General features: G+C 36.3%; 1 protein-coding gene across 1 annotated transcript; it reads left to right on the top strand.

Moving 5' to 3' along the window:
• Window positions 1-2,337: 2,337 nt before the first annotated feature.
• Window positions 2,338-12,406, top strand: LOC127986523 (lipase member H). Its single transcript, XM_052588803.1, has 11 exons — window positions 2,338-2,592; window positions 3,954-4,014; window positions 6,346-6,716; window positions 9,486-9,594; window positions 9,682-9,783; window positions 9,863-9,952; window positions 10,801-10,968; window positions 11,047-11,136; window positions 11,272-11,380; window positions 11,466-11,639; window positions 12,213-12,406. Exons 1-11 carry the CDS (start codon window positions 2,353-2,355, stop codon window positions 12,295-12,297), a joined length of 1,599 nt encoding a protein of 532 aa, XP_052444763.1. The 5' UTR covers window positions 2,338-2,352; the 3' UTR covers window positions 12,298-12,406.
• Window positions 12,407-14,593: the final 2,187 nt, after the last annotated feature.

The raw sequence follows: 14,593 nt of genomic DNA, 5'->3' as shown, positions 1-14,593 counted from the left end.
AATGCCTCCATCACGATATTCGTATGTGATTGGTCCATGCAATATAGTGTTTATATAGTCTGAATGAAATATATTATAGCGTTGATGGTAAGACTTACTTAAAAAACTAAGTAAACAACTCACACACTTAGATTTGACCACCTTGTTACGTCAAATAAAGACTTGAGACAGCCTGAGAACATTATCTGTGTGAGTTTTTAGTGAGTAATCATCTTGGTGAAATTTAAAGTAAATCTCTGTGTCTGTGAACAATAGTTACCCAGCTTTGATGACTGATGAAACGAAAAATTCAATTATTAAAAAGTATAGCTGAACATTTAAATTGTTACTGCGTGGAGTTATTATTTCAGAATAGACGTAAATAATTAGGACCCAGCTAACAGAATTTTGTTACAAGAATGTTCTATAAATATTCAGTGTTGGTTCTAGGAACATGAAAATGTCCAGTTTCCTTAATGTTAGTAGAATGTTATTTAAAGGTTAGGATGATGTTCCTGAAACGTTCAATCATTCAAACACCTGCTGTGAACAAGCTCTGAAAGAAAGAGAAATAAGAAAACAAACTTTCTTCAGCCACAGCCTTAGATGAACTGAAGATACAAGACTTTAAACCAAGATCTGAAAAAAATCTCCACAAACAGCATCACCAGCTTCAGTTTCTGTTAACTGTCTACAGAAGAATTGACAGGTTTAGATGTTGACGTCTGAATGAAAATGTTATTTAAAGTCACCATCACAGAGATCAGTGTTTGATTTAGTTTAAGGTGGGAGCCCTGAATGTGTTTTGTGTGCTGGTGTGAAGTATGTCACCATTGTTGTGATTCATACGCTTAATGTTGATGTCAGTGAGTGTATTAATGATGCAAAACATCTTTTAAACAAAAAGTTAACAAAGACCATATTTACACACTCCCAAGCATCAACATTCAGCATCTGAATTGCAATAAGAGCATAACAAGGTTTTTTTTTCACATTGTTTGAGCAACTCAACCTACTTTAATGCAGTCATTTGTCTGTCACTAAATCAGACATGGTAAGCTGATTTATCAACAAAGAGATGTTTTCTGAAGATATCTGCAACTGTTGCAAAAGAAGCAACTCAATAAAAGTCAAGGGTCAAGAACACAACTAAATCAAACACTGATCCCCATGATGGTGATGTCAAACATTTTCAATAAGACGTCAACATCTAAACCTCTGTTTACTCACAATAAGGAATTTTTATCGAATGTTTCAGGAACGCCATACTAACCTTTAAATAACATTCTACTAACATTAAGGAAACTGGACATTTTTATGTTATTGGAATATTACAAATCAATGTTCCTAGAATGCTGAATTTTAAGTCAAATTTAAGTTGAAATAATGTTTGAAGAACAACATACCTTTTAAAAACGTTCATTTTTATGTTCCTAGAACCAACACTGAATATTTTGGGGAATGTTCTTGTAACAAAATTCTGTTAGCTGGGGAGGTGTTTTGCTAGTGGAACATGTTCATAGTTTGTGATGAACTGCACCTGTTGTGGCTCTGATAAATCTCCAGTGTGAATTTATTGACAACAACTTTGAAAAAGCGAGAGGAGAAGACAAAGATGAGGGAGGGTGTCCGGACCTCTTTTATATGACTTCAGAACAAAACATCTTGTGATCTGAGCTGAAGCCACGTCTCAATATAGATAAGGGACATCGATCAAAAGGAACTAGACTTTACAAAAATAACCAGATATGCTTTTCAGTCCAGTTTCGCTTTCTCTTTCAGAAGGCCGAAACGTTTTATGACTGCCAATACTTGGAATTAAGTTCCCTATATGGAACAGGATCAGTTGAATACATGGTCACAAATACATACAAAGCATGTGCTTTTCTTTACAAACCAGACATAGCAAAAGAATAAATAACTGAATGTAACAGACATTTTGGAGCAAATACAGATCTACTGTCTAAGCTGTCTTCCATCACGTGGCTGCAGTGGTCTACAGAGACCTCAGGAAGGAAACTATTATTGAAGCAAGGTATATTTGAACACGTAGCAGGTTAACACGTGGCAGAAGTCAGAAGTTAATACACCAACATGTAACTTGAAAATGTAAAGTACAATAAAAGTCAACAGACGTCCCGAGTCGAATCCCGACTCCCGCCTCTCATCGCTCTCTCACTTCACTTCCGGTCAGTTATGATCAGCACTATAGTCATAAAAAGGCGAAAATAAAATAAAATAAATAAAAATACAATGCAGTAAAAAATGTATTAATTACATTTTAATTTGAATGCTATTGCATAATTGTATAAATGTGTACCTATATTAAGAATATTTTAACTGGATAGTTCTTTAAAGCTCTGCTGGTCCTGCATGCAGTGCATCTGTGCCTCCACAGTCCCCTGCTGTCACCAGTTTGAGCTTTTGTCTGGTCTTGCTGTTCCTCAGTGCAGGAATGTGACACCTGTAGGCGGATGTTTGTGGACGTGGTGGGTGGAGCTGTGTAAGTGTGTCATCTTACTATTTCCTGGAGTCTTCAGAGGAATTGTCAGCAACCCTGACAGAATAAAGCCTCACTGTCAGACAGAAACCTCCCCTCACTCGTCCAACATGGTAAGACGTCTCTCTTGTAAACTGTGTCTTGTAGCAGATAGTTGTAACATGTGCTCTTTGTCTGAGTGTGTGTTTAAGTCTGTTGGTCGTATGAGTGAATGGCTGGCTGTGTGTGTTTGTGTGATTGTTCACATGAGTGGTCAGTCAGGTTCACTGCGTGCTGTTTCGTGTTTGAGGTCATGGTAGAGGTAAATGTTGGTGGGATTTCTTCTGCCTGTTTTAATGAAAGCACATTCTTATTCCCTTCACGTGACAGCAGCTTCAAACCAGTTTGTCTTCTTTTCAGCTTTTCAGACTCCCTATAATGTCCCTTTACACAACCACACAATAACTCTCCAAAAACAAACACACACACACACACACACACACACAGAGGGAGAGACGGTTTGTGTGTGTTACTGTTCAGTATGTGCCATTTCTATTCAATTCAATCTTTTAATCGTAAGATAATAATACTGAGTCTGTTATCCCTTAAACTGTGTCTTCAGACAAACCTTGCTTTTTTTATGTTTTAATGAAAACATTATTCAGCAGTATTTAAAGTAAACATTGTTTATATTTAGTAAGCTGTTTTCATCATAGGAATTTTTTTTTAGTTGTAATACATTTGGTCTCCAGAATCCAAAATGTAAGCAAAACCTGAGACATACACGTGAGAGTAAAACTGAAACCACCTAAATAAATTTATAAATAAACAAGCGAAAGACATTTTTCATGTCTATTCAGTTTAAGAACAAAATCAACTAATGAAATCAACAATCTGAATGAACGAAATAAACTTAATGAAAAAGATACAGACGTATGTAAAAACAAACCATAAACTAAACACATCAAAATTACTAAATCAAAGAGTAGAAAAATTAATGAAAATATTAACAAAAACAATTATTGTATATCAATGATGCCAAAACATTACACACCCTATTATTCTACAGTAATGAGCTTCACGGAAACTGTGTGTGTGTGCGTGTGTGTGTGTGTGTGTGTGTGTGTGTGTGTGTGTGTGTCGGCAGGGGTCTTTAGAAACTTGTGGTTTCATCATGAGCAAAATGTGATATGTGGCTTTCCAAAAACTGCTTAATAGTTTTATTGAATATGAAAGCAAAGGGTTATTTTTTTCTTCTTTTCACTGCTGCTCTATAAAAGCATATAAAGTGAGAGAAAAGGCTGCTAGATGAGAAGTGTGTGATATCCGCTGTACAAACTTTCACACTTTCTGAGGTTCCCCTCTCTCTCTCTCTCTCCCTCTCTCTCTCTCTCTCCCTCTCTCTCTCTCTCTCTCTCTCTCTCTCTCCCTCTCTCTGTCTCTCTGTCTCTCTCTCTCTCTCTCTCTCTCTCTCTCTCTCTCTCTCTCTCTGCAGGTCTGCAGGACGTTGTTTTGGAGGCTTGTGTTTGTGACGTTGATGTTTGAAGCTCACAGAGGTAATGTTGATCTAAATCCACATCCACTGCCTTTCATATCACTTTTTTTGCAATTTGTAATAATCTGTTTATTTTAATTAGCGAGTTAGAAGAAACCACCTGACATTATTCCCAATGCTTACACTTCATTGTGTTTACCCATTGTGGTGTGAATGCAGACGCAGTCTCATTTAATGTGGGTGTTACTGTAGAATTTCTCTTGAAATGTTAACATAACCCCCACAGATGGAGCATTAGTCCCCCTTTTCCTGTAAAATCCAAAACACACACACACACACATATTTTTTTCACCTAGTGTAGATGTAATTATCATGTATGTTAGGTGCTTTCAAGTGTTGGGGAAAGTAACTTAAAAAAAATGATGCATTATCTGTGTTACTCGCTTAAAATTTTACAAATTCTGTTACTTGGTTATTTTTTTATTTTTTTCAACCACTGTACACAGAAATCTTTACTCCTCCACAAGCTCAGTGTCCCTTCCGTGTATTACAGTAGTAGAGACAGAAATAGCAAACTTTTCAGAGTCTATAATCATGTCTTTGCTCTTAGCTATATTTAAGTTACGCAACGAGAAACAAAATCCTCCACCACAGATCCAAGAGATGGCTTTTTTCTTTACTTTTATCCTTTTAAAAGCCCTAGTCACTGTAAGAGCATCAATATCAAATGCTGCATTATTTTGAATTAGTGATAGACCGATATTGATTTTATATAACAGATACCGATACCAATTATTTGCGTGTTTATGTAACCGATAACCGATATGCAGAACCGATATTTATTTACCGTTATTACGTAAATAAATGACTGAGTGAAGGAAGAACTTACTTCACTTTGGTTTTTCCTCTTTTCAGTTCTTTTCAACTTTTTTTTTTTTTTAATTGTTGGAAATTAGCAGTCTTTCATGTTAAATTTAATCTTCAAATTTTAATTATAAAAAGCATCAACAGCAGCAAAACTCTTAACAATAAGCAGAATAAATGGAGAACATAAATAAATGACAGTCATATCAGTAGGTAGGTCAGTAGGTTTATAGGTTTATTTATATATATATATATATATATATATATATATATATATATATATATATATATATATATATATATATATATTAGTAGGTTAATAAGCTGTTTAATAGCTGCAGAGTCTAGGGAATATTGGAATATAGCAAACAAAACAGTATTGTATTGCATTTCTCAAATTAAATGTCATATAAGAATTATTAATAATGTTTGTGTCCTTTTAGATTGTGCATTTACACAAAACTATACACTCAAACTACGATCACTCACTAAGGTAAAAAAATAGGCTTATTAATTTTCATTGAGTTGTATTTATTTAGATGTTTATTAGCAAAATAATGGTTATATAGGAAATGTTAATACAATTTAGGGTGTTTTAAACAAGTTAATCTTGTTAAAAGTTACATGCGGTGGCCGTGCTGGAGCATTTCCTGAGCATCAACCACGTCATTAACATGAAAGTGGCTTCACGAGACTAATGATGACCACAGACAACAGAGAGAGAATTAAATTAAGCACTTTTATTTACAACATGCGCTCATTCATGGCTGTATTATTTAACATAACTCATACAAAGTTCCGTCTTGGGACAGGATTTGACGGATTATTTTACATGACTCTGTGAGTTGGTCTCTATTTCTGAAAGCCAAGCTGCATAAACTACATATCAAGCATTCATGTAATGCATCTAATTTGTGTATAAATGGCTTTTATGTTAAATACAGTTGACTAACTATGTAATATTAAGTACCTGCACACCGTTGTTGTTGTCTGGTCTCCCCTCAGTAATGGCGATCCCCACAAGATGGCACTTTTATCGGTAAACCCGCTATTACAAAACCGATATCCGATTTTGGAAAAATGCTTAAAAATTAGGGAAAATATCGGTAAACCGATATATCGGTTGAACTCTACTTTTAATCATATTTAAAGTTATCGTGAATGGAAAAAACTGTGGAACTCTAGTACTCTCTATTCTAATTCTATTCTTAAAAAGAATAAGACTTGCACTATATTTATTTACTGTTTGTTTTCTTTAAAAAAAACGAACCCCAGCTTCTCTAATCTTTTTGTATTCTGTTTTCTTTTTATTTGTTTTATAACAAAAACATGTACACTGTGTTAAGCTAATTGAGACTTGTTATAGCACTTGTATATCATTGCTCTTTTGTCGATTTTGATTGCTTCTGTTGCCTTCATTTGTGATTGGCTTTGGATAAAAACATCTGCTGAATGACTGAATGTGGATACCTCTGTGAGGGATGTGTGCGAGCGGCAGTGAAGAGCTGTGTTTGTGGTCTCCCTGCAGCTGAGGAGTGTAAGGAGATGACAGACCTGGACCTGAAGCACTCTCTGACCGGGACGTCTTTGAAAGTGAGGTTACTGCTCTACACTCGGCTCAATGTGTCCTGTGGTCAGCTGCTGTCCCACCAAGAGCCCTTCAGCAACCCTGGCTTCAACCTCAGCTCCCCGACGACCTTCCTCATCCACGGCTACCGGCCCACCGGCTCGCCCCCCGTCTGGCTCACAGAGTTCGTGAAGCTCCTCCTGGTGCGTCGCGACATGAACGTCATCGTGGTGGACTGGAACCATGGAGCCACCAACATCAACTACTGGAAAGTGGTGGATAACACACGCAAGGTTGCTGCAAACCTTACAGACCTCATCCAGAAGATGAAGGTAAGAGGAAAACTACTCAGTGCCATCGAGTCACCTTCATCTCAACAGCAGAGAGCAGCCTTTGTAGAATATTACTATCAATATAATACACAGAACTATAGATCTACATCAGAGTATTCTATTATTAATACATAAGAGGATACTATTATTAATTCAAAGCTTGAAAAACACTCATAAATTAAAGGAATCTGTTCAGGAGCTTGAAATACAAACATGATAGTTACTGATCATCCTTCAATAACTCATAGTTATTGAAGGATGCACAGTAGCACAGGTGTATCTGTAGCAATAGACAACAATACATTGTTTGGGTCAAAATTATACATTTCTCTTTTATGCCAAAAATCATTAGGATATTAAGTAAAGATCATGTTCCATGAAGATATTATGTTGATTTTCAACTGTAAATACATAAAAACGTAATGTTTGTTTAGTAATATTCATTGCTAAGAACTTCATTTGAAAAACTTTAAAGATGATTTTCTCATTATTTAGAGTTTTTTGCTCCCTCAGATTCCAGATTTTCAAATAGTTGTATCCCAATGGTCCTTGAAATCCTTGAAAATTTGTGAACCTGAACATTTTTTTTCAAGGTCCTGAAAAGTTTTTGAAAATGAACATACATTGATGCAGGACCTTGAAAGTGCCTGAATTTATTTTGTGCAAGAAGTTTTCTGGAAAAAAATCCATATTATTCCCTCTGGTCTGTTAATGTGTAATTTTGTGGCCTATGCTTATAAGCTTGCTTGATTTACATTAATTACGTGCATTTACGTGTTAAGTGTTTTGTGCATGAGGTACTTTGTGTTATACATTGCCATGACGTAAGAGTGAACAAATTTCCTCTTTTTGGACCAAAAAAAAAAAATGGCCGGGATTTCTGAATTGCCCAAAATGTGGAATTCTTCTTTTTCTTTCTACAGTCTCCAGTGCATTTTTGGTAGTAGAGCGCTGCGAGGTACTGTTTTCTTAATCCCGCTCTTACTGAATTTCTGACCATTATTGCCTGCTCCCATGATTTTTGTGTCCAAACCCTAATGTTGCATAATTTTCGCACATCAGGAAACCTCTATCAATCTGCAGAGTATTTAAATCTCTTTTAAATCAGCCATCTCTCCCTCCTCATCAAATCTGATTCCAACTCATGTTATATGTAGGGTTGCCAAATCCACCTTTGTCCTGTGGCTACTTTTAAACTGTTAATGGGTTGATTTTCCCCGCAGGTTAAAGGTTTGAAATGTTGCTTAATTACATTTGACTAAAATATAAAAAGAAAAACTTAAAAGCATATTCATATATCTTTAAACATCTGGTTACATGAGCCTAAGCTCTTTTCAATAAAATCAGAAGTCAAAAGTGACCCTGCTCAAAAGTTTACACCCCCTTGATTTTGAATTTGCATCAATGTTTTGAATTGAAGATCAGGCTAAATTTAACTTTTTTTTCTTTTGGGAAACAAGCAACGCGCGTGTGTGTGTGTGTTATGTAACAGTTTTTATTTTGTTATTTTAGTACTTCAACTTAAAGTAAACTAAATGGAAATGAGAAATGTTGCATGGGCACCTAGCTGAAATAAAATGTTTTTAATATCTTAAGTAATTTTACTTATTTGTTTATTTATTTCTTACAATTTCTATTTATTTATATAGTAGTTTTAGTTACAGTAATGATGTTGAAGGTGTGCTGCTTCTCCAGGACAGGTGTCAGGTTTGTCTGTGCACAGGTGAAGTATGCAGATAAAGTGTAAAACATTAACTTCTTCAGGTGGAGACCTGAACAAACAGCAGGTGACCGTCTTCTTTAAGGTCAGCATGAAACAGAACTGTGAGCGACCGTGAGATGTATATTTGAGAGAAAGCTGAGGCTTCTTGAATGAGGAGAGGGATTGAGTACAGGGCCTGATTTGGTTAATCAGGAATCAATTGAGTCATAGTGTTTTTGTGTTTCCCGTTCATTTTATATGTTCTGACCGTGAAGAGCAAAGTGTGTTTTTTATTCGACCCTTTGACATATTTCCGGATTGTGTCCATGATTTGTTTGTGTGTGTTCACAGCGCTAATGCCACAGATATATATATATATATATATATATATATGAAAAAATAATAATATTTTGGTCAAAAGTGACTGAAGAGGCCCAAAGACTCAAAGAAGATACCGGCACTGCATGTTTGTTTAATATGTGCATGCATGAACCATTTACATTTTCATGAAACGTTAGAATGATTCATTGTTATTTTTCATGATGTCTTCAGGGGGTTAATTAGCAGAATCAGAGTCCCATTCGTTTGTCGTATCATCTTCTGTGAACAGTTCACCACAGTGTTTCCTGTGACTGACTTTCTGAAGCTTTCTCTCATATTCATCTGTGAAGTAAACGTGTGTGTATGTGTGTGTTTATATCAGTGAGTGTGTGTGTGTGTAAGCTAGTTTCTGTGGTTAATGAGGAAACAAATTTGTATAATGACATGGGTATGACACAGGTATTACAATGAGGAGGTGGTTTATGAGGACATTTTTAGTGTCCCTGTAATTCAAAATGCTTATAAATCACACAGAATTAGTTATTTTGAAAATCCAAAAATGCACAAAGTTTCCTGTGAGGGTTAGGGTTAGGTGTAGGGTTGGGGTAGGGCCATAGAATATACAGTTTGTACAGAATTAAACCCATTACACCTATGGAGAGCCCCCATAAACCGCATATACCAACATGCGTGTGTGTGTGTGTGTGTGTGTGTGTGTGTGTGTGTGTGTGTGTTTGACATCACAGGAGAAAGGGGCAGATCTGGGCTCCATACACATGATTGGTGTCAGTCTAGGGGCCCACATCTCAGGGTTCACGGGGGCCAATTTTAACGGCAGCATTGGCAGGATAACAGGTGAGACTGATCCGTTCTCCTGAAGCTCGAGGCGAGTGTTTCAGTGTGTGATGGTGATGTGTGTGTGTGTGTGTGTGTGTGTGTCAGCGCTGGATCCGGCGGGGCCCCAGTTTAACGGTCGGCCCGTCAGCGAGCGTCTCGACCCGTCTGATGCACAGTTCGTGGAGGCGCTGCACACAGACATGGACGGTGTGTTTCTCTCACACATGACACTCTATATCACACCAGTCTCTAGACGAGGTTAACTCTGGCTGGTGTTTCCTCGCAGCGCTGGGCTACCGTGATGTCCTGGGTCACATCGATTATTACGCCAACGGTGGAGCGGATCAGCCTGGATGCCCCAGAACCATCTTTTCAGGTCAGCCTTAACCATTTTAATCTAACATCAGTTAAAAACAGAATTACACAAAACACACACTGTGTGTTAAAGTGTAATGTATTTCTGTGATGCTCCGCTGTATTTTCAGCATCATTCCTCCAGTCTTCGGTGTCACATGATCTTCAGAAATCAGAATAATATGATGATTCACTGCTCAAGAAACATTTCTAAAACAGTTTATTTCAAATAGAAATATTTTGTAACGATGTAAGTCTTTACTAGTCTTTGCTGAAGTATAAAAAGTATTAATTATATTAAAGGAAAAAAGATTGACTAACTCCAAACTGTTAAACTATTGTATTATTGTAAGATATAAATTATATATATATATATATATATATATATATATATATATATATATATATATATATATATATATATATATATATATAATATTTTTTTATTTTATTATTTTTTTATTTATCAAATAAATGCAGCCTTAATGAGCAGAAAAGACTTTAAAAAACATAAAAAATAACTTAACTTTTGAATGGCGGTGTGTATTTTTGTGTACTCTTTAAACTTAAAAATGCTTGTCAAATGAAATAAATACTGAAAGATATTAAATCAGTGTTTATTCTTTAAGTTTTTACTTGCTTTCAAACAATATCTCTCATAATTTTTAAATGCATGGCATATTAAAGGGTAAGCAATTCCATCATAATTACTTGCAAGAGACTACTCGCGCTCTTAAAGTATCATACTGAATATATGTGTGTGTGTGTGTGTGTGTGTGTGTGTGTGTGTGTGTGTGTGTGTGTGTGTGTGTGTGTGTGTGTGTGTGTGTGTGTGTGTGTTGTCCTGAACTCCTCTCTGGTCCTCCACAGGCTCGCAGTATTTCAAGTGTGACCATCAGAGGTCCGTGTTCCTCTACATGAGCTCACTGAACGGCTCGTGTCCCATCACTGCGTACCCCTGTGACTCCTACACACTCTTCCAGGACGGGAAGTGCATGGACTGTGGGAGGTTCGCTCCGGACGGATGCCCTGTTTTCGGTAAACTCTGAACACTGAGTGAACTCTGTGTGATCAGGGGCTTGTTCTGAGACAGACGTGTTTCACTGCTGTGTGCAGGTTATGATGCTGTGCGCTGGAGAGACCGTCTGCTGCAGCTGGGACAAACCAGGACGTACTTCCAGACTAATAAAGATTTGCCGTTCTGCAGTGAGCATCTCTTTATTATATGTATTGTTGTCTATTTCTACAAATACACCTGTGCTACTGATGACTGCTTCTGTGCTCACAGATCTATATGTATATAATGTAACAGCTTATTCATGTAATCTTTGACTCCGCTAGAGTTCGGTTACAAGGTTGATATTATCACATGGAACCAGAAAACACACTGGGGATATTTAACCATTAAATTGAGCGATGGACAGGAAGAGGCACGAGTTGAGCTCAATCAGTAAGTGTGTGAGCGTCTCCGTCTCGTATCAGGAGTATTCCCAGATCGATCTTCTGGATGCTGATGTTGGTGCTCTCTCTTCCAGTAAGACCCTGATGTTTGAGAGGTTTGTGGAGAGCAGTATTCTGGCTCAGTTTGAGCGAGACGTCCAGCCTGTGAAAGAGATCACGCTCCGGTTCTGTACGGGGAAAGGACTCCGGCCGCGGACGAAACTCCGGATCCTGAGCATCCGGCTCACTCCTCTCCAGAACCAGCTCAGGTCTGTGTGCCTTCATCTGAGGGAACAGTTCACGTCTGAGCTCTTCTCTTACACACTTTTATTCATCTAGACTGCATTATATTGATCAGAAGTGACATTAATGACATGTGTAATGTTAGAAAACCTTCTGCATTTCAAATAAATGCAATATTAATCTGATTTCTGAAGATCATGTGACACTGAAGACTGGAGGAATGATGCTGGAAATAAACCGGAGCATCACAGAAATAAATTACACTTTAACACAGATTCACACAGAAAAAAGATGTTTTAAATAGTAAAAATATTTCACATTTTTTCCTGTTTTTTTTTGTCCTTGCTGAGCAGAAGGGACGTCTTTGAGAAACACTAAAGTATCTTACAGACCCCAGACTTTTAGACTGAAACATTCATCAATGTACATGAGATTGGGAAATGCCACAGGCTAGATTCTGTGTGAATTAAATCAGCGGTACGCTCAAAACAGTTCTTCAGACATAGAGGTTAAACGGATGCTCGTCAGGACACGTCTCAGAGACTTTCCCAGGATGCACCTGCAGCGAGTCACTGAACGCTTGTCTTGTGTTTCTTCAGGCCTCTGTGTCGCTATGATCTTCTGCTGAAGGAAAATAAAGACGTGACGTTCAGACCGATTCCCTGTGAAGACTCCAACTTCTGATCGTCTCTCAGAAATGTGATTTACAGTCTGTTGCTTGAGTCTCTTCGTGATGACACAGCTACACTTTCTTAGATTTTATGTCATGTAAATAAATATTTTTTTGTAAATATTTATTTGTCTTGTTTTTGCCTCAGCGATATTATTTATGGTATTGCTTTAGTTTTCTTAGTATTTTTCTTACAGGAACTTATGCCTTGCCTTTCTGCTCACTGCATATACAAATGAAATTGTGATATACCCATTCATATATAAATATAATAGCATTGTTAATACATTTCATCACATCCTACTTTTTAAAAGTTGGTTGTCCAGTAACATTTTTTTTTAAGATGTTTTTTTTTTTAATTGATCGAAAGAGATATTTGTATTGTGACAAAAATTATATTTTAAAAAATGCTAGTTCTTCTAAACAAACCTGAATAAACATGACAGTTTCCACAAAAACATTAATTGTTTTCAATAGTATTAATAATAAGTAAATGCAGTAATAAATGCAGTAAATCATCATATTATTCTGATTTCTGAAGATCATGTGACACTGAAGACTGGAGGAATGATGCTGAAAATACAGCGGAGCATCACATGAATACATTACACTTTAACACAGATTCACACAGAAAACAGATGATTTACATTATAATAATATTTCACAAATGTTACTGTATTTTTGAACAAATAAATGCAGCCCTGATGAGCAGAAGAGACGCCTGATCCCAAACTGAACAGCAGTGTGTGTTTTGTGTAATACTGTTTCACACAAATTCTTTTTTTTTTACGAAAAACTGACCCTAACATTATTCTTCGAGCTTTAGAATCCTCTTTGTAAATGGCTGTTATATATAAAGATTAAATTAAATATAAGGTCTGATGTTAAGTCTAAGTAATCAATGCATGTGATTGAAACTCTACACTGTTAAAAAAAAAGAAAAGAAAAAAAAAAGGTTGCGTTAACTTAAAAAATAAGGCAACTTATCGCAGGCGCTTTTTTTAATAAACTTAACAAATGAGGACTAAAGTCCACCCAACTTTAAATAATAACTTAATATCACAAGTTGTTACAACATTAATAATCAAATTAACCTAAAAAATATCAGAACAAAAAAAAAAATTTGTTAACTGAACACAAGGCGTATTATCTGTAAGCATACACAATTTTAAAGTGACGTGACATTCAGCCAAATATGGTGACTTCTACTCAGAATTCATGCTTTGCATTTAACCCATCCAACGTGCACACACACACACACACACACACACACACACACACTGTGAACACAAGAAGTAACTGGACCAAAATCCCAACTAAACACTGATCACCACAACGGTGACTTCAAATGAATCAAGTATCAACATTTAAACCTCTGTTAATTCTCAATAAGAGCTTCTCTAGATGTCTGACAGAAATAAAGTCACAGAGCCTTGTAAGGAGGAGCTGTGAACGTCTATATCGAAAATAAAAAAACATAATAATAAAACATAATAAATAAAAAATAATAAGACATAATAAAAACATTCTGTCACCTCAGTGGACGTCTTTTCAACGCCTGCAAAGACATAAAAAGATGTCCACTGGACGTAACTTTGCCCAGGGGACCAACTAGTATTGACTTGATATTATTACTCAACACAGCATGAAAAACAGGTCTTTGGATGGAGAAGCATGAGGGGACATCCTTTCTGTGTGTTTTAGATCAGTCTGCATAGGAACTGCTGATAAATGGTCAGTCTAATCTTTCTGAGCATCTGTCTTCATATTTTTATCAATGCAACATGCCTCACCCTTACACAAGGAAAATATATTTACCAATATATTTCTTAAAATATATTGTGATATATTGTAATATATTATTTTCCCTTTTATTTTCTAATATTTTATATATTTGAGTACATTTTGATAATATATTGATGATACATATACCTAATATATTACATGATATTTTCCAATATAGTGCAATATATTTTTGTTTCATAAGGGCAGACTCTGAAGGTCATAAACGTGAAAGGAAACTCACATGCAGGCGTCAAACCAAACACTCTTTTGTGATTTATTCAGCCTTAATGCCTTAATCATTTGTGCTTGGAAACCACATCGTTTATTTTCACAAAATATCCGACATCAAAACTGGTGTAACTTGAGACTCAGGTAATGCCAGACAAGCTTGGCAAACACACACACACACACACACACACACACACACACACATGAACAATAGGAAATGGTCATATAGGCCATCATTACTTCACTTTCACACACAGAAACATGAGCTATTGCCCTTATGAACATCAACCATGGATT

The sequence above is a fragment of the Carassius gibelio genome, chromosome B21 (assembly GCF_023724105.1).
Source record: "Carassius gibelio isolate Cgi1373 ecotype wild population from Czech Republic chromosome B21, carGib1.2-hapl.c, whole genome shotgun sequence".
Classification (NCBI taxonomy): Eukaryota; Metazoa; Chordata; class Actinopteri; order Cypriniformes; family Cyprinidae; genus Carassius; species Carassius gibelio.
This window is presented reverse-complemented; position numbering and strand designations above follow the sequence as displayed.

Coding starts and splice junctions, on each gene's coding strand:
- LOC127986523 (XM_052588803.1), top strand. CDS start 2,353: ATGCAGTGCATCTGTGCCTCCACAGTCCCCTGCTGTCACCAGTTTGAG. Junction 4,015..6,345: donor GATGTTTGAAGCTCACAGAG/GTAATGTTGATC, acceptor GTCTCCCTGCAG/CTGAGGAGTGTAAGGAGATG. Junction 6,717..9,485: donor ACCTCATCCAGAAGATGAAG/GTAAGAGGAAAA, acceptor TTGACATCACAG/GAGAAAGGGGCAGATCTGGG.